The sequence below is a fragment of the Aythya ferina genome (genome assembly GCF_964211825.1).
Source record: "Aythya ferina genome assembly, chromosome: Z".
Classification (NCBI taxonomy): domain Eukaryota; kingdom Metazoa; phylum Chordata; class Aves; order Anseriformes; family Anatidae; genus Aythya; species Aythya ferina.
This window is the reverse complement of record NC_140299.1, coordinates 43,623,214-43,645,531: the sequence shown is the minus strand read 5'-3', so window position 1 is coordinate 43,645,531 and position 22,318 is coordinate 43,623,214. Positions and strand designations below refer to the sequence as shown.

General features: G+C 41.7%; 1 protein-coding gene across 1 annotated transcript; it reads left to right on the top strand.

The window, feature by feature from the left end:
• Positions 1–486: 486 nt before the first annotated feature.
• Positions 487–1,741, top strand: GAS1 (growth arrest specific 1). The gene has a single exon (XM_084505142.1). The coding sequence runs from the start codon at positions 628–630 to the stop codon at positions 1,636–1,638; it is 1,011 nt and encodes a 336-aa protein (XP_084361268.1). The 5' UTR covers positions 487–627; the 3' UTR covers positions 1,639–1,741.
• The last annotated feature ends 20,577 nt before the right edge of the window (positions 1,742–22,318 follow it).

Below are 22,318 nucleotides of genomic sequence, written 5' to 3'. Positions count from 1 at the left end.
GCGGCGCCGGGACCGTGAATGGGATCGGAGCGGCTGGCATGTGCAGCGATGCTGCGAGCGGAGAGATAGAGGCTCCCGAGGAGGCGGCGGCAGCAGCAGCGGCCGGGCACTTATTTCGTGCAAAAAAAAAGAGGAGGAAAAAGAGAGAGCGAGGCAGAGCGAGGGAGGCACGGCGCCGCACGAGGAGCGGGGCGGCAGCACCATGAGCAAGCCCGGCGCGTCCTGCAAGACCCCGAGCGCAGCCCGGAGCCGCTGCCCGCCGCGCCCCCGCCGGCGCTGAGTGCCCGCCGCGCCCCCCGCCCGTCGCCCAGCCGGGAGCAGCGGCTGGGGGGGCTCGGGCCGGCCCCGGGGCCGCTTCCAGCCGCGGGGGCTGCAGGGGCCCGCCGGCCGCGCGGATGGATTGATGCGAGGAGGGGACCCCATGCGCACGGTCGGCAGGAGCTTCGCAAACTTTCCCACCGGCGGCAGCTCCTTCTCCTCCTCCTCCTCCTCCTCCTCCTGCTCGTCCTCCTCCTCCTCCCGCTCCTTCCCCTCCTCCACCGCCACCACCACCACCTCCTCCTCCTCCTCCTCCTCCTCCTCGCCTACCAGCGCCTCTCCCCCGCGACCCCGCGGCCGCCGCCCGCGATGCTGGCCCGGCACGGCGGCGGCGGGGGGCTGTGCTGGCCGCGGCCGGCCGCCTGGCTGTGCGTGGCGGCGGCGCTGGGCGCCGTGTGGCCGCCGCGGGGCTCGCTGGTGCAGGGCCGGCGGCTGATCTGCTGGCAGGCGGTGCTGCAGTGTCAGGGGGAGCCCGAGTGCAGCTACGCCTACAACCAGTACGCCGAGGCGTGCGCCCCGGTGCTGCTGCAGCAGCAGCCGCCGCCGGCTGCCGGCGCCGGGGACGTGCCGCTGGGCGCCGCGGGCTCGGCCGCCTCCCGGCGGCGCTGCCCCAGCCACTGCATCGCGGCCCTCATCCAGCTCAACCACACCCGGCGCGGCCCGGCGCTGGAGGACTGCGACTGCGCGCAGGACGAGAACTGCCGCGCCACCAAGCGAGCCATCGAGCCCTGCCTGCCCCGCACCAGCTCCGCCGGCGGCGCAGGGGGCGGCGGGGGCGGCCCCGGCGGTGGCCCCGGCCCCGGCCCCGGCGGCGGCGGCGGCGGCGGCGGGGGCGGCGGGGTGATGGGCTGCACCGAGGCGCGGCGGCGCTGCGACTGGGACAGCCGGTGCAGCCAGGCGCTGAACCGCTACATGACCTACTGCGGGAAGCTGTTCAACGGGCTGCGCTGCACCGCCGAGTGCCGCGCCGTCATCGAGGACATGCTGGCCGTGCCCAAGGCCGTGCTGCTCAACGACTGCGTCTGCGACGGGCTGGAGCGGCCCATCTGCGAGTCGGTCAAGGAGAACATGGCCCGCCTCTGCTTCGGCGCCGACACCGGCAGCAACGGCGCCGGCAGCAGCGGCGGCTCGGACGGCGGCCTGGAGGAGTACTACGACGAGGACTACGAGGAGGAGCCGAGCCAGAAGGGGAGGGACGAGGCGGAGGACAATGCGGGCGCCGAGCCCGGCTTCCCCATGCAGGCGGACAGCGCCGGGCGGGCCGCCGCCGCCGGGGCCCTGCTGGCCTCCATCTTGCTGCGGCTGCTGGCCGGCCTCTAGCCGGCACCGCGCCCCGAGCCCAGCCGAGCCGAGCCCCCGTGCCTGCCCTTCCCTTCCCTTCCCTTCCCTTCCCTTCCCTTCCCTTCCCTTCCCTTCCCTTCCCTTCCCTTCCCTTCCCTTCCCTTCCCTTCCCTTCCCTTCCCTTCCCTTCCCTTCCCTTCCCTTCCCTTCCCTTCCCTTCCCTTCCCTTCCCTTCCCTTCCCTTCCCTTCCCTTCCCTTCCCTTCCCTTCCCTTCCCTTCCCTTCCCTTCCCTTCCCTTCCCTTCCCCTTCCCTTCTCTTCCCTTTCCCTTCCTTTTCCCCTTTTCCCTTCCCCTTTTCCCTTTTTCGTCCCTCCCCACCCGGCTGTGCACTGTGCAATCCGGCCCGGCACGGCCCGGCAGCGGGGGGAAGGACTGCGGGCCTTGAGCTGAAGTGGGGGCGTGCTGGTCGTCGTGGTGACTTTTCCTTTTTTTTTTTTTTTTTTTCTTAAAAAAAAAAAAAAAAAAAAAAAAGCATTTTGACATGAAGGTTAGAAAGAGGTGAGCTACCCACACTCGCTGCCAAAGCCGTTGCCGTGCTGGTTAAACAACTTGATTAGCATTCACCGAGTATCGCTGCTCGCGGTGCGGGGATGCCCAAGAGAGGGTTACGCTGCATCTGCCGCTAATTGAGTGTAAGGAGATAACAGTCCGAGTAAGTCCGGTGGTTTACAGCACTCCCTCTTGCACACACGTCTTCCTTGTAACAAAAGCTTGCCAGCAACCGTCTCTTCCTCTTTAACCTAGCGCTATACAAAAATGATTTTTTTTTTTCTCAAGAGTTGTTGGCTATACTGAACAATGCAACTTTTGTTTTAAAAGAGCTCTGCACTGCCATCTTTGAAAGACACTTTTAAACTCAAGAACATGTGTATGTACAAATATCCTGAAAAGTTATATTGCCTCTTGTCATATCAGGGTGCTGACCTCTGGTAAATCTTATATAAAAAAAAAATGTATTTAAAACTGGGATTTGTTACCAGTCGCTCTTCTTTGTATATACAATTTTATAAATTGTATGCCATGGGGATAATTTATTTAAAAAAAAAATAAAAAAGTTTTAAATCCACATCCTATTTGCCAGGTAATTACATTTGCTATTATTTTCTGGAAAGGTACAGATTTCTTTTTATGTTTAAAGGGATACCAGCAACAAAGATTCACTGAAGTATTCTGTAGAACATCAAATGTACAGTGTATTTTATAGATTTGAAGTTAACTTTCTTATTTGGAGAGCCTTTATGAACACTGTAGAATTGTATAAACGCATTTCCAAGCTGCCTTAAAACTTTGTATTTTTTATAGAAGGCATAAAAAAAGGCCTATGTTTTAAATATGTACGGCTTTTTGTATTTTCTAAACGTGTAAATTAGTAAAGAAAGAGCTTTAAATAATGGATGTGGTGAAATTGTTTTCCAGGGACACTTGAACTCTCGGCACCCGAGGTTGGATGGGGGGGCGGGAGCGAGCCGCAGAATAACAAACCAAAAACAATCAAACAAACAAGAATCTCTGTCTGCCTGTAATACGTTACATAGATGTAAATTACTGCTATTCTCACGTTAATGAATAATTACATGCGAGAAGTAAATACAGCTTTGAAAATACTACTTTAAAAGAGTGGTTGATTTTATAATGCGTTGGCATGGCAACGTGCCGGTACTGGAAGCGAGCAAAGCAATTCAAGGACGCTGCTCCTGCCCCGTACGTAGGATTAGTTCCCCGTGCACCACGCTTTCTCCACGAAGTGGAGGCCTGTTGCTCTTGCTGACACGCTCCAGGATGCTCCTAGCCGCACAAACCAGCGGACGGTGGGACATGCACAGCGCAGAGACAGACAGGCTGCAGGCAGGTGGTGGTGCGTCCATCCAGGGAGCTGCAACCAAATGCACGGAGGTTTGCCGCTCAGCCTGCCTTCTGCCACAGCGAGGAACATGAAAGTAAACAAACTGGGGGGATCTGCAATTACCAGATCTTGTAATACTGTTCTTAGGAGTTGCTTTGCTTCGTACTGAAGCCTGGTTTGCTGCCAGAGCTACTGATCTACACTCAAACGCCCTTAGATAAATAATTACACTCTTAAGCTGTGTCGAGTGCTGATACACTTGACCTTGTAAATAGAAATGTTTGCAGTAGGAATAAACTCCAGCATTGGAAAATCTTTTAAACATTAACACAAAAGAGAGAGCTCAGTCCTCTGGGGATCAGAGTTTGGACTGCGTCAAGCGAGGCACTCGCGCGCACACACACACACACACACACACACACACACTCACTCACAAAAGAAAAGGGAAAAAAAAAAGAAAGGGGAAAAAGTTTATTTATCTTCTATTCATGGTGTTTATTTAAAGCTTTTCGTTTTAAATGCCGTGATTGGAACGCAAGTCAGAAGTTTAAAAGCTACCACAAATAAACTTTGACTGAGGGGGCGACAGATTAGCAAGATAGTGTCTTTTTCATCTTACCAGAGCTCGACAGAGGGCAAATCCACATCTGCCTGTTGTATAAATCAACAAAAATATAAATCCCCACTCCTGGATTAGTTTTTTCACTGACAGATTATTTTACTGTGTCTTTAGGGTGTGAATTTGATTAGGTTGCCCGGAGATAAATGTACACAGGCACACGTGGACACACAAACCCACCCACAAATAGTGGTGATTCCAAGCGAGTGTATGAGTATGGTGTGTGGCTATGATCTGAAGTTTGTTTTTAAAGTCATCTGAATGGTTGAGTAAACTTATTGTTAAAAGAAAGCTGGAAACGTTGTTTCTTCAGGAAGAGAATGGAGTATTTGGGTGAGACTTGTAAATAGAATCGGCTTTCTTTACAAAACACTGAGTGTTTTGTCTAGGGATGATCTTAAGTATTTTCTGCAGTTCTTCAGGAGATGCTCAGAGACTTATTTTCAGATCGTCAACATTTTGTGCCCACAAGTACTATTTAACTCGTTGTTGATGAAAAATTAAGTTCCAGCTAAAAGCCTTTATCTTTCTTCAGCAAGGAGCAAAGACATTAGCACTAGAAAAGGACTGATAATTAACTGCTACAATAAACTCAAGACTTGATTTTACAGGCTCCTGTCAAAAGCATCTGCCCGGAATAAATCAACACCAAGCACCACTGGGGAGGGAGGCATCTATGTGCTTCCTTCCCCACAGAAAGTGGATTGTTTTAATTTAAATAATTGTACAATAAATACAGCTGAACTAATCCTGTCCTATGAGCTCCTCCCCGTGAGGAGATAACTCCGTGGGTTTTGTCACGTTGTCAGAGGAAAGCACGATTTCCAGGAGGAATGGCTGACTGTATTGGTATGTGTTCCAGCCTACAAAGCCTCTGCAGATGTTGATGTCCATCAAATTCATATTTCTTTTGCCTGATTTTGAGACAAATGGAAATTCTTGAAATGTCAGGGGATGTAGCAAGGACAGTTTTAAATGAGGAAAAGACTTGACATTCCCTGACAGAGGGAGATTTTCCACAGGAAGGGAAGTTCTCATCTGTATGGATATTTGAAAGCGCTCTTTGCCAAGGTCCTGTCCAGCCAGTCTCTTCTGGGGGGAGAAGGAGCTCTCTACCATTCCATGTAAAATAATCCAGTAGGTTCTGCTCCCTTTTTATTCCCAGTTACCAGGTTTGAATTCTTGGTGACAGTTTATTTGTCTTTGGAGGCACTTCAGTGACAAATGTTTAAGGGAGTGTGGGACAATGGTGGAGAACAAGGAGGCAGTTCATTGAACTGACAGTGACCATACAGTAAATAGAGGGAGATTCAAGCTTCACTGATCACCCAAGCGCACAGCAAAGCTTTTGTATGCCATCACAATGGACATAACATAAGGTCTCTGTTTATTTTTAACAATATGTACGGATATATACAGGCAGGCATAAGTAACTTTCAAAATTATTATGAAACAAAGCCCTACAATGAGGGAAAGGAAAGATCTGGTTTGGCCAGCTATTTTACAGTCTCATTGGAAAGCCTGATGGATTTTAGTTGCAGCCCTCTCTCCACTGCTTCTACGAGCTGCCAGGGGTACCAGAAATTTCACTGTGTGTATAACGTGTATGTAATGAATAGGGGTGTAAAGGTGACTGCAGACAACTTTGCAAGTGTATGACAAGAAATTTCTTCTCAGTGAGATCCAAAGTTATTCAGAATTTAATGAATACTAGCTGTTGTTGTTGTTGTTGTTGTTGTTGTTGTTGTTGTTGTTGTTGTTTCAAGTGCCCTGGAAGAGGGTGAGAGGAACTTCAGAGCAGCCAAGGTGCATGTAGAGACAGTTGTGGGACACAAAATCATCACCAGCTGAGTCATGGAAAACACTGCTTGAGGGACCGAGTTGCCCTGTGTTTTCACTGTCACTAAAACAAATTCAGACCTTCAGTCGATTTTGTTCCTGTCCCAGTAATAACACCACACACTGCCATGCTGCCTGTGATAGCCCATTGGAAGTCCTCTGGAAAAGTAGGTACCTTTGCAGGACAAAACATTTTCAAGTGGGAAGAGCAGTGCTTCTGTGTGAGATTTCAAGTCTGTGATACAGGTTGGTAAGCAGTAAAGTCGAAAGTTACTGTATTTTACTTGAGGCATTGGCTGTGGTAGACAGTTGAAAAGGCTCACATTGACTGTCTGAATGACATAAGTAATGCGCTATTAGCATAAATACTTTCTAAGACATCCATTTAATCAATTTCTTAAATAACAGAATGATCTACTACAAAATAGTGGACTGTATACACTATATTTTGGCACAAAGATGGTCATTCTCCCACTAGTAACCAGGGGCTCTAAATAAATGATTTCAACAATGTTTTATTAAAGGAGGACAAGAGCCCTCGAGCTGCATTAATCGGGGAGAAGTCGAGTGGCACTTTTGTTATGGAAATGTTAAACACATAATAGTTCAGGCAAACAATGTGGAGCCACTTCATTCTCTCAGCCATGCTGACACCTCTTAAAGAGGAACTGCAGGGAAGGATGTGGGAAAGATTTGCTTTCTGAGGAAGCTTTCAGCTAATATTTTGGATATTTACCTCCAAAACTCAGGCAGCACAAATGTAACTGAAGGGCATAAAAATAAAACAATAAAGGGGCATGATTTATGCAGCTACTGCTAGTAATCAACACTTGGTACCCAACTTCAAGACAGCCATTGACAGAAAAGAGCTTTTTTTTTAAAAAAAAAGTTTTTCATGAATTTATTATAAGCCAAGTGGATATTAATGTAGAGGGTGAAAGTTCTTGAAGAGACACTCCTGTAAACAGAAAGGGTTGTAGTGCTAATATTATACCTTGAACATGCAGCAGGGAGGGGAAAGAGGAACAACCTGGAATTGTCCTAGAAGGTAATAGAAGGACAGAGGTTTAGCAGGAGGGGCAGAGGTGACGTGTTTGTAGTAGGCAATCCAGAAATACATTAATGAAGTGGTACACAGCAAAAACATTGCTGTGTAAAGGGAGAACCATGTTCAAGACTAGTTATTTTAAATAGGTGAGAGGAAGAAAGGGTGAGGAAAGGAGATAACTAAGGTGTAAAGAAGGTTTGAAGAATGAACTTCTTGCTAGTAAGGAGAAAGAAAATAATAAAAAATAATAACAATAATAATAATAAAAAGGATAAGTTAACTGATACACAGAATGAATATGACAGAGGGAATAATAATAATAAATAACAATAGTATTAATAATAGCTAGCCAGCTTTAATAATGTTGTCAGGGCCAGAAAGGATAAGGAATGTGGTAGTAAGGTGAGTATTCAGCTTTGGAGAGGATATTTTCCCTGCCTTCAGAGGCCAGAGAGGAAATTTACTGTGCTGCTCTTCTTGGTGTTCATAATGCTGTACTTGAACACCGTGCCTAGCTTCCAGACAACCCCTCCCTCAAGGTCAACAATATCATGAAACTGAAAAGAGGTGAGTGGAAATCTTGGAGGATGGCTACGGTTTATGACCAAAGAGGAAAAGATGAGGGATCTGAGCATTAGGCTGGCCAAGAAAAGTCCATCACCAGCCCATAGCTCCTGAAATGGGAGTTAAAAAGGCTACAGGGCTACTCATCTTGGGTAGCGATAGATGTATGAGAAGGTTCAGCATGCACAGATTGTGGCTGGGAGGTTTGGACTTCTCATTCGGAAGAACTTCACCAGGAGGGATAGCATAGCACTGGGACAGGATTCCCAGAGAAATTCTGGAACCTCTATCCTTAGAGATTTTCAAGGCTTGACTGGACAGAGCCTCAGCTGCTTTCATCTACTGTTGGCTGTAATGCATCTTCTAGTAGATGGCTGGACTAGAGGGTCTCCAGAGATCCCATCAATATAACTTTGTAATTCTATGATTCTAATGTTGGTATGACAATGGGAAATCCAAGACCCTCTTTTGCTAGATCAGGCACAGGAATACATACAGAACACTTCAGCAGAGACAGTAATACAGGAAGGTTGGAGAGAAGAGGTGGTGGTTACACATTTCCACAGGGCCAGAGTGGGTAGGAGATAGTTGGGAAGGGGTCAATGGAAGTTTAAGAGGAGAGCAGAGACCAAAACATACCATGTAGTACAGGACCTGGAGATAAGAGGGAGGGGAGGAAGTATAACAGTAAGGAAATACAGAAATGTAAAGGAATGTAACGAGAAAAAGTGTCTGTCTGTAACACTTATGAACTGAAAAATAGGTATTTTGACTGGAAAAACATATGACAGCACTGGGAAGACAAGTTGAAAGAAACTGAAAGTACAGGAGGGACCTCTCTTTCATTTCTGTGAAGAATGCTTTTTTATAAACATATCTTTCACACTCATCACCACAGTATCATGGAGCCTCAAAACAATAGAAATACAAGTGAATTAGGTCTTCCCATGTGTGTGAATGACTATATATAAATATAGACTGTTCTGACTCTGTATTTTTAGCATAGTGCTATCTGAGCTATTACATGCTCACACATGTCACAAAACACATGTCCTCATGGAAATAAACGTTGCTTGATAGATGTTCTCTCAATATAAAAATCAATCCCCATCTGTTTGTAGTGTCCTATACTAAAATAATCCAATTGCCTACTATTCCATTGTGTGGGTGTATATTTGGCTTACAGTAGTTTTTGTTGTTTAAAAGTTTTAAGAAGTTAATAGTTTAAACAGAACAAATGGAAATGCTATAATTTCCAGTCACCTACCAGCAATGGCACTAAACCTTCTTCTAGTTCAACCAGTGGTGGCAGTTGAGAAATTGCTGTTGCTATTGCAAGCAATAAGTTTTAGTACAATGCTATCTAAACATGGAAACTTCTACACCAGCATACCTGTCTGTCTTCTGAAATCCTGTTGCATTCCACACAGGAGAGTGAAGTCACAAAATGGTTATTAGAATACTTGTGGAAAAGAGGGTATGATCAGAATAATTACTTGGTAGTGATGGTCTCCATGTTACCCCCTTTCAGGCTGTTATTCTAAACCTGTTAAAAAGTGGATTATAGCAGGAAGTAAAGCAGAAGTCCACAGAAACTGTTACACTATCTTATGTTTCTTCTTCATATTAGTGTATTCCGGAGTATATCATATGTTTGCAGATTGCACTAAGATAAAGGACATGGAGAAATCAGATGGGATGGGATGGGATGGGGTGGGATGGGGTGGGATGGGATGGGATGGGATGGGATGGGATGGGATGGGATGGGATGGGATGGGATGGGATGGGATGGGAGGAGATGAATGGAACGGAATGAGAATAGAATTAGAATAGAATAGAATAGAATAGAATAGAATAGAATAGAATAGAATAGAATAGAATAGAATAGAATAGAATAGAATAGAATAGAATAGAATAGAATAGAATAGTTCAGTTAAAAAGGACCTACAAAGATCATGAAGTTTCATGGTACAGAAATTTTTCCATGTCCAATCTGAACCTCCCTCAGTGCACTTTTGTGCAGTTCCTGTGCAACCTGTCATTGGTTCCCGGGGATCAGAAATGGGGAGCCTCCCTCTTCACTTCCCCACCTCAGGAAGTTGCAGAGAGCACTGAGATTGCCTATCAGCTTTCTTTTCTCTGGATTAGATGACTCAAGGGTCCTGAGCCTCTACTCACAGGACACATCTTCCAGCCCTTTTACCAGCTTTGATGCCCTCCTCTGAACAATTTCAATTTATTTCAATTTACACACCAGAACTGCCCACAATATGTCTTAGTATACCATCTCAGGAAGGGAGACGAAGAAGAATATGAAATATAGGAGTGTATATTGTACAAAATGGACTGAAAGAACACTTGTGACAAATAGCTTGTCCAGAACATTTCACCTTTTTATGACCCGGTGTTTTGTTTGCATAATTCCAAATGATTGACTCCTGTTACAGGTAGTCTGAGTTTACATAGTATAGCTGATGTCAGTATTTAGCCAATGGCCTTTTTTCTGTACTTAGAGGGAAAGATTAATCATTTAGACAGATAGCATTTGAGATGACATAAGGTTATGTGAATCAATAGGCATTAGATCAATATAATTAATGCTTAGGTTTGGCCTGATGTATCTTAGACCGTTAGTCAAGAACCCATTGAGACAGGTAAATTTGAGTGCCTGAATGTGTTGAAGAACATGTTATGATGCTAAAGCTATTGCTCTAATGGAGAGAAAAAGGTTGGAAAAGGAGCAGTTGAGAAAGATATGGAAATCTGAGAAACTGAAACCTTTTCCATTTGGAGCTGTACAAACTTCGTGTGGTTTCATTTTTAGCTATTTTAGGCTAAACTTAAGAATGCACTTACTACATGTGGTGTCTGTATATAATATAATCCCTTTCATTATATTCAAAAATAGTTATGACTCGTTCAGACTTCCTGGGAACACTTTGGTCTTAATATTTTCTGGTTTGCCCAAATGTATGCGCAATAAGCAAGCAGAAGAGTTGGGGCAACCAAGTACTTCCTCTGTATTAACAAGCAGCCTGCCCTGTAGTACATGTATGTATGTACAAGCTACCTGAAGTCTACCATTTTTCTGAACTTCATGGGAGCAAAACTGGTTTCCTCAAATGCTTTTATAGGGAAAATTTGCTAAATTAATCAACTCAAGAGAAAGCAGGGTGAAGTGATGCTCTTTCAGCCTAGCTTTGAAGCTGGTCTCACATCATGGTCAGATGGCCTCAGTGCTGTGCAGTGAGAATCAGTGAAGACGGTTGTATTTCAGAAGCTCTGATTCATCACATATCCTTGCTTTGCCCTGGGGAGAGCTGAGGCAGAAGCTAGAAAAGCTTTGAATGCTCCTAACCCTCTCCGTCCCTGATTCTGCCCAGGCCATGCCCTAATGCCAGAGACATAAAACTGCTTCAAACTGCAGCTGCTTCCAGTTGTCTCCAGGGATGCTGCATCAGCTGGGCACTGCTGCTCCAAGTGTGTTCCAGTTCTAATCCCTTTCACCCCTGCTGCCCTTCTGTGAGTGGGGATGAAGACAGGGCACAGAAATCTGGTTAACCCATCTCAGCTCTGTCTGGAAAGTCTGCTACACAGGGCAGTTCTAACTCTCACATCTGCTGCCAAAGTGAGCTGGGACTCAGTTCATAATCTTTTACTATCAGGACTTCCATTGAAAACTGGGAATAGGTGTAGTAAATCAGATACAGCCTTTGGTTTCTGAAGTGGTACAAATATGGCCTTTAGTGTTTGTAGCCTATAGGAATCTTTTCTTTAACTCCTGTCTGTTTAAACTGTTTTTGTGATCCTCCAGTAGAAAAGTTCTATGGCAAAACTGTTTTGTAAACAATTAGTGCTGCTTTACATTTTGGATTTGCAATTTGTGGAGCAGTAATGTGAGGAAGAGATAAAAAATGTTTTCAGAATTATACCTGAAATTTTGAGAGAATAATGATAAAACTTTTTCCTGATTCCTTGGTTCTTAACCATGATAATACGCTAAGTGAAAACATAACTTTATTTTGGAAATGTTTCCCTTACTATTTATAACTTTCACAAGTTTCAACACTAAATTTATCAGGAGTGCATACATACTGATGAAATTGCAATGAATGTGTCAACTCCCAGCCAGAATGAAAATGAAGAAAATGAAAATGGTATTTCCTGCAATGTTATGATATAAACTGTTTATCTTAGGAGATTACTGATAGGTAGCCCTGGGCAAGTAAGAGAATCTAATGTATTCTGGGGGAAAACAAACAAACAAACAAACAAACAAGAAAACACTTTCAAATTCATTGTTCTAAAAATTATAAATCCTAAGAAGAATATGTGATTTAAAAACTGATTTAATCTCTAACACACCAGCAGTTTTATTACAAAATTTCCTTTTTCTGAAATTCCTTGAATTACTCTGAGGATATACATACCTTCAAAGAAAATAATTTAATGTCACATCAGGGCTTCCAGTGCAAGAAACTTCAGGAAATTTTGATCTAGATGGGTGATTAAAAAAAAATAAAAAATCTTTAAGTAACTGCTTATATTTAACTGTAGCTAAATGCTGCAAAATAAATAAATAAATAAATAAATAAATAAATAAAATAAATAAAGATGAACAGTATAATATACCAGCCAGGGTTGCTTTTCTCCTAAGACTTCTATTCTTCCATTTGTTTCAGATTTGCTTAAGAAAAAGAATGTGAAAGACACGGTTTCAGAAACACACTGCCACTTTAAGAGGATACAACATGCCTATTAATAATTGTATTACTCCTCTATTATTGTTAAGAATAATGAAGGAATGGGAGCGTTGGCCCCCAAGCTGAATTTATCCTGAAATGTTTTCAATTAACTCTTGGCACCGGCAGGAAAGCATCAAACCTTTCCCATGCTGAAATATGGAAAATCTGCAGGGAACATCCCAGCAGGAGTGGAATTTCATTAAAACAAGCACATCATAATTCAACGACTTCTGCACCCTCTTTAAGCCTTTCTATTGATAAGGACTTCGAGGCAATTTTTATGGATTTGCAAAGAGAAATTATTTCATAAGATATTTTAAAAGAGTTTGTTTTGGCTGAGGATTTTGAGTTATTATCTGCTCCCTGATGGAAAAATAGTGAGACATTTAGCATAACTGTGGGTAGTAGATAAGAGAGAGAACTGAAGAGACATTAATAAAAAAATTTGTCCTTTAGACAACCACTTTCTTTAATCTTTATAGTAACTAACTCCTCTTTTCCCAGATTTTAATAAATACATAAATCAATACAATTATTATATTGCCATTAAAACCTGCACTTTTGAACATCAAAATGTGGAGATTAAAACATGCTTGAGAGCTACTTACACATCCAAATATGCACACATATGCATTTTAATATGAAATATACCTACACATCTAAGAGTAACATATTACATTGCTTTGTGTATTGATTTAATAAAGTGCATATCACTTTGCCCACACATGGGTAGTCTTAAAACGTTTGGCTACATTACATATAATTAAAATTTACATATGGGGGATAGAGGAAGTGGATATTTCTAACTGTTGCTGGATGCTTAGCACTTGCTTGCGGCAAAGTGCTACGTGATTTTTTCTGGATTAATTTCACTATCCCCTACAAAATATTTTTTTTTCATATCTGGATATAGTTAGGATAAAGAGACACCACTTGCTGCTCTTTACAAAACACTGCTATTCATATTTATTAACCTGTGTCATGACCAAGGATTTACATCAATCCCCACAAAAGACGCAGAAGACGCAGACCGCACTTAAACTGTAAGACTGAATTTCTCTATCAGTCATGGTTTCCCAGTTTTGAACTGTTATTGAAAACTTACAGCAATGTCTCTTCACTTTATGCCCTATATTCAAAACACCATCAGTTTATTTTCTGGGATTCTCCTAGGCACAGAACTAATCCTGAAGCAAGAAGAGTCACAGAGAGTTAGGAGAGCAATCTATGGAGGCTGGAACCTCACAAGGAAACAGTTCTGGGGGATCTGAAGAAGGAGATAGTACCTCAGGAAAGCAGGGGCATCTTTTTTCCCATCCCTATCCTGCTGCTCTAATAAAGCCCCAAGCTAGGTGTCTCCAGTGCTGATTGAGAATCCAGCCTTTACTCCCTGAATCATGAGAGGTGCCTCTTAACACTACACTACTGTTCGCTACAATAACTAGTAATTCCTAGAGTTACATGGCTATCTCTTAACCAAATTGCACGAATGTAGCTTTTCCAGTTACACAAGGACGTGAAAACTCAAACAACCAAATAAGCCCACATTATTTTTATCCATGCTGTCATGATTTCACAGCATGTCCTTAATTCAATGTGAACAGGAGGACTTCACAAATACATGTATTCCTGTGTTTTTTGCAGTAATCTGTTTTCATGACCAGTTGCCAAGATTTTTTTCTGAGATTTTTCTGACGTGTAACTTACAGTTTTTCTAGAACATATATGATAGATGAAGAAGAAGAGTAGGAATTAGAGTACCAGTGGTTCTGTTTTTCTGGGAGGATTGACAGGATTATTCTGCCTTGTTTGTCAAGCTACAACCACACTATCTTCATCCTCCACATCTTGTGGCAAGGAGTTCCACTGCTTAACTACAGAGTCTGAAAAAGATTTTCCTTTTTGTTGATGGGACTTCACTACCCGAGACTCTACCTTTTGTACTGGAAGAGACAGTGAAAAAAAAAATGTTTCTTGATACCACACCATGTTTTTATAAGAGTTCTACCACATCCTTTCTTGGTCCTGGTCCTTCTTTCTCCATGAGTCCATTCTATCTATTCGATATCTATTCTATCCCTTTGACTATTCTTCATGCTATTTTCTGTACTACCTCTAGTTTTATTACAATGTGGTGGGGATAAGAGGAGCAGATCTACACATAGTCTATAGGAAGACACCCTTTCCCTTTCTATTAGACAGATTTAGACAAGTCTGAGGATATGTGGATGGATTTGAGCCTGTTGATTCAGAGAATTAATCCTGAAAGTATTTCTAGCTCAGGGTGTTTGAAAAGTTGTAATCACAAATCATTGCTACTGCCCTGAATGAAATAACTTCTTTGTTGGTGTTCATTTTGTGGTGGATGAGTATAGTTAAGAAAGAAATGCAAAGAAAGCAAGAGGGTTATTATTATTATTTTTAATTTCTACGCAAGTTTGTCACATGATGGGGCAAGCCCATTATTCCTTTTCACTTTTGACTTCTTTAAAAGATGGTTTACATGTTCAGATCTATCTAGAGGTGGAAATTAATGGTCACTGCTTCTTGTTACAGTATTCTGGCTGGCAACTGGAAAGATTTACCAGATAAAAGATAACACTGAATATTCCACAGTTCATACACATTATTATTTTCCATTACAGTCTATGCCTTGGTAGCCTGACTGCAATCCATTCAATCAGTATGATAAAGAGTAGAAGAGTAAGGAATGTTGAGCGTGACCAATCATTAAGGACAAATTCCACTTCAATTTCATAAGTTTTTTAAAATGTTTCATGTTCCCTCCTTCTCCCCTCCAATTTTTATCACTAGGATTCACACAATGCACTTACCCATAAAATGTCCAGCACTGATTTGTCTTAAGCTCCTGTCCAGATCTTCCCACTTAAATACAAATACTTGCATTTTGCCTTTTCTGCTCTGGGCTGTGCAGCATTCTGGCATCCAGCCAAAAGGTCATAGTGCACTCTGCTTCCCTTTCTTGACATTTCCCACCATAAGGAGAGTTTAGAACAGTTATCTTACAGGATATTCCCAGAACTTAATCATCCTGAATTCAATATATTTTTTAACTTTAGTAAGATAATGCCTTGTGACAGTAGATCAATGAAACAGGTATTCAAAAGGCATTTCTCAGCAAGCCAGAAATGTTTTTTGGACCAAATTCCTCAAGTCTAGAATGCCTGATCCAGCTTATTGATGGCATACTTATGATGCTATAAAGCTATATGAAATTTAAACATTTGTTTTTACATGTTATTGTCAAAAGCTTTTCAAAATGGTGACTGGGATAACACAGTTAATATTTTCAACATAGACAATAGAGTTTAACAAGACTTAGATAATATCTATAAACTGGAGTTTAATTCTCCAGAAAAGTCAGGTATTCACAATTTCTGTTGGCACCATTTGTCTTATATAAATGCATCCACAGATCCACAGGTGGCCAAGAAGGCCAACGGCATCCTGGCTTGTATCAGAAACAGTGTGGCCAGCAGGGCTAGGGAGGTGATCGTCCCCCTGTACTCAGCTCTGGTGAGGCCGCACCTCGAGTACTGTGTTCAGTTTTGGGCCCCTCACTACAAGAAGGACATGGAGGTGCTCGAGCGAGTCCAGAGAAGGGCGACGAAGCTGGTGAGGGGCCTGGAGAACAAGTCCTACGAGGAGTGGCTGAGGGAGCTGGGCTTGTTCAGCCTGGAGAAGAGGAGGTTCAGGGGTGACCTTATCGCTCTCTATAGGTACCTCAAGGGAGGCTGTAGTGAGGTGGGGGTTGGTCTGTTCTCCCACGTGCCTGGTGACAGGATGAGGGGGAATGGGCTAAAGTTGCGCCAGGGGAGTTTTAGGTTGGATGTTAGGAAGAACTTCTTTACTGAAAGGGTTGTTAGGCATTGGAACAGGCTGCCCAGGGAAGTGGTGGAGTCACCATCCCTGGAAGTCTTCAAAAGACGTTTAGGTGTAGAGCTTAGGGATATGGTTTAGTGGGGACTGCTAGCGTTAGGTCAGAGGTTGGACTCGATGATCTTGAGGTCTCTTCCAACCTAGAAATTCTGTGTCTGTGTCTGTGTCTGTGTATCTCAAGGTGACCTATGAATTACAGTTATACCCAAGACCTTTATATGCTCTGCCTTGCCTTCCCAAAGAGCAACCAGAAACATGAAGTGAAAATAATCTTTTGTTTGTCTATTTGTTTTGGCTTGGTTTTGTTTTGTTTGTTTGGTGGGTTGGTTTCATTTGTTTGTTTTGTTTGTTTGTTTTAAACACTTTTTGATTCCTGACCCCTTAGTGGTATAATGTTATATTAGCCTGGGGAACATCCATGATTTGTCCTGTGAGAAAATCTTATGTTTAAAGACAGAATGACACCAACTGCCAAACTATCTCAGTAAGCAGGGAGTAGAAAGACAAATAGTATCATTATGGGCTAACCGCAATATGCTGAAGTCCTCTAACACAAGGAGGAGTGTGAAGAAAATGTAAATTACCTCAAGTGATTACATCATAGAAGGACAGCACAGAAATGGAGGACTAAAGCCAGAAAAGTTAATACACTTGTTGACAAATAAACAGGTGTAAAGAAATCATTTTGTAAGTGCATAAGGCATACAGGAAGACCAAAAATGGCCTTGGTGCACTGCTTGCCCTTTCAGGTGTGATGATGAGAATGTCAGAATGCTTGCTTTGCTTCATAGTTGCAGTTTTCCTTAAAAAGGTCCCTTACAAGAAGGATTAATTCAGAAAATAACAGTAAATAATCGGTGAGAACTCCAGTCATAAGAGGGTAACACAGCTTGATACAGTGGTTATGAGTTAGACACCATTATAATATCACTTAGATATTTAAAAGACTATTGAAAATTAATCCTACAGTACTCAAAAGCTGGATGAAAAACTTTTAAACAGTACTTCTACCCATTATTTCTAGGAACTTATAAAGAGTAGATGAAACTTACAGGAGGGGATAGAAAAAGCCATGGAGTCATTGGTACAAATAATATAAACTAATAAATTTTAAGGACCTAGAGTGAAATAAGAAGACAAGCAAAAGACAACTTGGATTTGTCAAAAGTAAACCAATTCCTATCCACCCAGATTAATTCTGTGACCATATTAAACTTTGCAGATAGGGGAGAGCCAGTAACATCCTATCTGGATTCTAGCAAATGTTTTGGCATTCTCATAAGGAAATTAGTGAGAGATGCTTTAGACAAAACTGGAGTGAGTGCATGGATGTATATATGCGGTAAGGTTCTACTGTGTCTGTTCTGCATCTGGTATTATTCATTTTCACTAGGTTTATTCATTTTCCTTAATGACTAGGATGGTGGATTACAGAATATGCATATTAAAAATGAAGATGTCATGAAGCTGACACAGAAGGAAAGTTCAATGTACAACACAGTAGAATATAGATCGATCTTGGCAAATTGCAGAATGTTTGGGGGAAAATATGACAGATTTTCATATAGAAAAACACAGTATCATCTTAATCTGTATGAGTACTCAGAGGCTCAAATTCAGAACAGAGAACAATTGATCTTATAGCAATTTTACAGAAAGAGGTGGTTAAAGACAAGCTGAACATGAGCCAGTAACATGATACCATCACAAAAATAATGATCATATACTTGACCTTTGTGAACAGAAATATTGCCTGAAAGGCGAGTTAAGTAGTAACCTATCTCCTGTAAGCTCTGCTAAGGTCTGTTGAAGTCTGTAACAGTTTTGAATATGGCATTTCACAAAGGGGATCTGTTGGAGAGTCCAGAGAAGGGAGATGAGAATGACTGGAGGTCTAGAGAACACACTATCCATAGGAAAAGGAAATAAATTGTTGTTTAGATAAAGCTAAGAAAAGATAATAGCAACTTTTGACAATAGGCTGTTACAAGGAGGCAGTAATTTATTTCATAAATGTAGAGTTGTACATATACTCATACCTACTTGGGACTAGAACATCTATTAACATGTAGCTGATCAGGACTAGTGTTGTGGGTTAACACCAGAAGGAAGCTAGCACCACACAGCCACTTACTCATTTCCCTGTAGTTGGAAGGGAAAAGAATCAGAAAGGTAATAGTGAGAACTCATAGGTCAAGATAAAGACAGTTTATTAGCTTAAAAAAGAGAAGAGAAGAGAAGAGAAGAGAAGAGAAGAGAAGAGAAGAGAAGAGAAGAGAAGAGAAGAGAAGAGAAGAGAAGAGAAGAGAAGAGAAGAGAAGAGAAGAGAAGAGAAGAGAAGAGAAGAGAAGAGAAGAGAAGAGAAAAGAAAAGAGAAAAGAAAAGAAAAGAAAAGAAAAGAAAAGAAAAGAAAAGAAAAGAAAAGAAAAGAAAAGAAAAGAAAAGAAAAGAAAAGAAAAGAAAAGAAAAGAAAAGAAAAGAAAAGAAAAGAAAAGAAAAGAAAAAACTGTGCAAAAGCAAAGTCAAACAAGGAATCCATTCACTACTCCCTATTTGTGGGAAGGTGTTCAGTCACTTTCAAAGAACCAGTTCTCATCAGGTGTAATGTTTTCTTGGGAAGACAAACACCATAACTCCCAATGTCCCCTTCCTTCCTTCTTCCTTACCCCAGCTTTTATTGCTGAGCATGGCATCATATATTATAGGATGTTCCTTGGGTCATTGTGGTCAGTTGATCAGGCTCTGTTCCCTTCCAGCTCCTGGTGCACCCTCAACCTCTTCACTGTCAGGGCAGCACAAGGGGCAGAGGAGACCCTGGCACTGTGTAAATGCTCTTCAGCAACAGCTGAAGTACTGGTATGTTATCAGTAGTTTGGGTCACAAATCCAAAACACAGCACCATTCAAGCTGGCATGATGAAAACTAGTTTTATCCCAGCCAAAATCAGTACAACTAGGCAAAGGACAGGACTATACAATTCAAAGGACCTCTGGAAAATTCAGAACTTGGCTATAGTAGGTGTATATGTAAGGAAAAGACAGAGTGTTCTTCCCCATCCTTTTGAACTTTTCTTTGCATGGATTCTGGTATACTGAATTCTGTTTACAAATGCACATAAATCACTGTTAATTTCTGTATGTATTTCTACCTTTTTCTTTTGAAGGAAAATTTGTAAGCTGATATATTTGAAACACAGGTCTGATCTCAATCATCTCAAGAAATAGCCCTAAATCATCCAAGATTTTTCCAAGAATACAAGCTGAGTGACATCCCTTGTGTGTAGTCTTCCTTTATCCTACAGAGAATTGAAGAAGACTTCCTTTTCACATTCTCATTTTTATACATGTACAGACACTCATATACATATCATATCATATCTATCTTATCAACAAGAAAGTCAATCTACAGTTAGACTGGAAGGAGTTGGGACTTACGGTGGTCCAATATGCGTAGTGCATTCTTGCAATGTTCTTTGAGAAATGTCTGTCACTTGGAAAGCTATTTCACTCTTTCAGTACAAAAGTCTCAACCAGAAAGAGCTGTTGATGGCCTTTAATTCTGATATATAGTGAGTTTTCAGGGTGCTCTTGACAAGTTATAACAATCTGTCATTACAGACCTACACAAAATATCTTTTCTGCCTCAGAGAGATATTTTGCCATCAATTAATTACACTATATGATTCTTTAAGTTGTACAGGAGATATCTTTTAGATGGGGGAATCTCAGAGAATTTTTCACCTTCCAGTGTACCAAAGAATGGCCATAATTTCTTTCAGATTAAAATTATCATCTAGCATTATTTGAAAACTGTTGTCAATTTCAGTAGGTGTGGAATAGGACCATGGCTAGTACATGTATATCCCAGATAGGATATATATCACAGTTACAGAAGAGGCAGAATTGATTGACTTGTTTGCTTTTTCAATGCTGAAGTGTTTTTGGCCCTCTGTACATAGAGTGTGTTTTTCTTCTGAGTCCCTACCTTTTAAGGGGTTTATGCACATTTTTTTGCATACTTTCTTCTAAATATGCAACTTAATTTATTAACCATTCTACTCAGCTTGTGTTTCTAAATGCATGTGACTTTAGACCTGGAGCTGTAGATTTTTATTTGCTTTTATGGAGCACTTGATGCAAGTTTAGTTTAGAAAATGCATGAACTTGTTACAAGGCTTCATCACAAATACTGTGAATGCCTTAAAACATTGCAGCATGCCTGCCTCAGAAAGTCTTTGTGAAATAGGTATGCTATCACTATCATTATCCACGTTTTGCAGATTAGCAACTGAGGATGACAAAGAGGGAAGGTGGCTTGTTCAAGGTCACTTGGGATCTGCCCTTCCCTGGGGTAGGTCATTGAATTTCTCTGAAATCTTTGGGGCCCTGGAACACTAGGTAGTGACAAGGACAAAATAAAAGTAGTAATTTCAGTACAATACATAATTTGTGTAGCTATTATTTAGTTTCACCTGTGTTAAGACAATATCTTCTATTTATATCACTGAGGGGGTGTGTTAAAATCAGATAGCTCAAAAGCCATTTATTAATTGGCAAAAGTTAACTAGTGGGCAATTCTCACTGTAATAAGTATTATTTTAGAAATGTGATAGTTTTATATTTCCTCCACCACAACTTTCCTCTTTATACAGGCATTAATGTAGTTACCACATTCATATCCACCCCAGCCATTCCCTCAGATCTAGCCTTCAGGAAGTTCAAATCCAAATAGTTTTCAAATCCAAGCTGCCAGTTTGATTTCATCACATCAAACCCTTGTTGAGATCAAACCTTTGAAATGAGAAAAGATTTTTAATCCAGTTACCCCAGATGGGGTACAACTCTCCAGGTCCTGAGAGCTGCAGGATTAGGAATTCTCAACATCCCCTCACCCACTCACCCACCCACCCATAAACACACATGCAGGCGCAAACAAACTGCCCAGCTTTACACTCTTTGCTCACAGAAAATACTCCAAACAAGCCAGTGTGCAATCCCAGGGAAATGTCTTTCTCCCTTCTTCTTTCTGATATAAAGGAACATCCACACCCACCGCAGAGTCAGCTTTGTCCTTATTTTGCAGATCTTGTTTTGGTTATTCTGTCAAATGATTTTGAGAACTGGGTGAAATTTGCTCTAACTGTATATGATGCAATTCACTGTCTACCTGTAAAAGTATTTGCTATCAGATAGAGGGAACTTTCTATTTCAAGATATCTTTGTTTCATTTTCATAATATAGTACTTAGTTTTGGATTCAGTTGTCAGACAATTTCTTTCTAAGATAAATGTTAAAAGACCATGGGTAATTTGGCATGCGTGAAAGCTGAAATTAACAATTCCATTATCCTATTCATAATTTTCAGAAATTACAGAAATCAGAAATTATGCTTTCAGAGTCAGATTACATGGTAGGGGAATTTGTGACAACAAATTAGGTTTTGCAGCAATAAAGCTGGATAATCTGTTCTTATGATGTCAAGAATTCAAATGTATTGGTGATGTTTAGTAATACTCAATATTCCCGTAACTTTGGTGACTTCATACTCAAACTATATCTGGAAAGTACTGCTACTAGATGGGGTGGTATGTTGCTCTGTGACCCGTGAAATGGGATCAAGAAATTAGTCATGAGCAGAAAGGCAGAATATGATGGTTAAAAGCGTCAGTGAGAAAACATAAAGCCAAGTGTTGTGACAATTACAGCTGGCATTTCTCCAAGGTATCAAATGTGTGTGTGCATCTGTGTCTGTGTGCTGGTATGTATTGCATGTATGCAGAAAAGAGTTGGATTCTGCATATTCATTTTCAAATTTGTTTCTGATTATTTTGCTAGTTGATGTCTCAGTCTTCCTAGGATGAGTAGCCAAAGGCTGTTTATATCCTCACAAATGCTGGGTGACTTAATATAATTTCCATTTCATAAAAAAAAGCACAAGGACAGAGGAATAAAGAAAACTTTGCAATAAAGGAAAGCTGAAAAAAATCTTACTTTTCTAAAGGAATAATAAGGAAGGAAACAAATACCTTTGAAAATGAAGAAGAAATAAAGCCATATCCATAAACCTCAGGTTTATGAGAGGTTTTTTTTTTGTTGTTTTT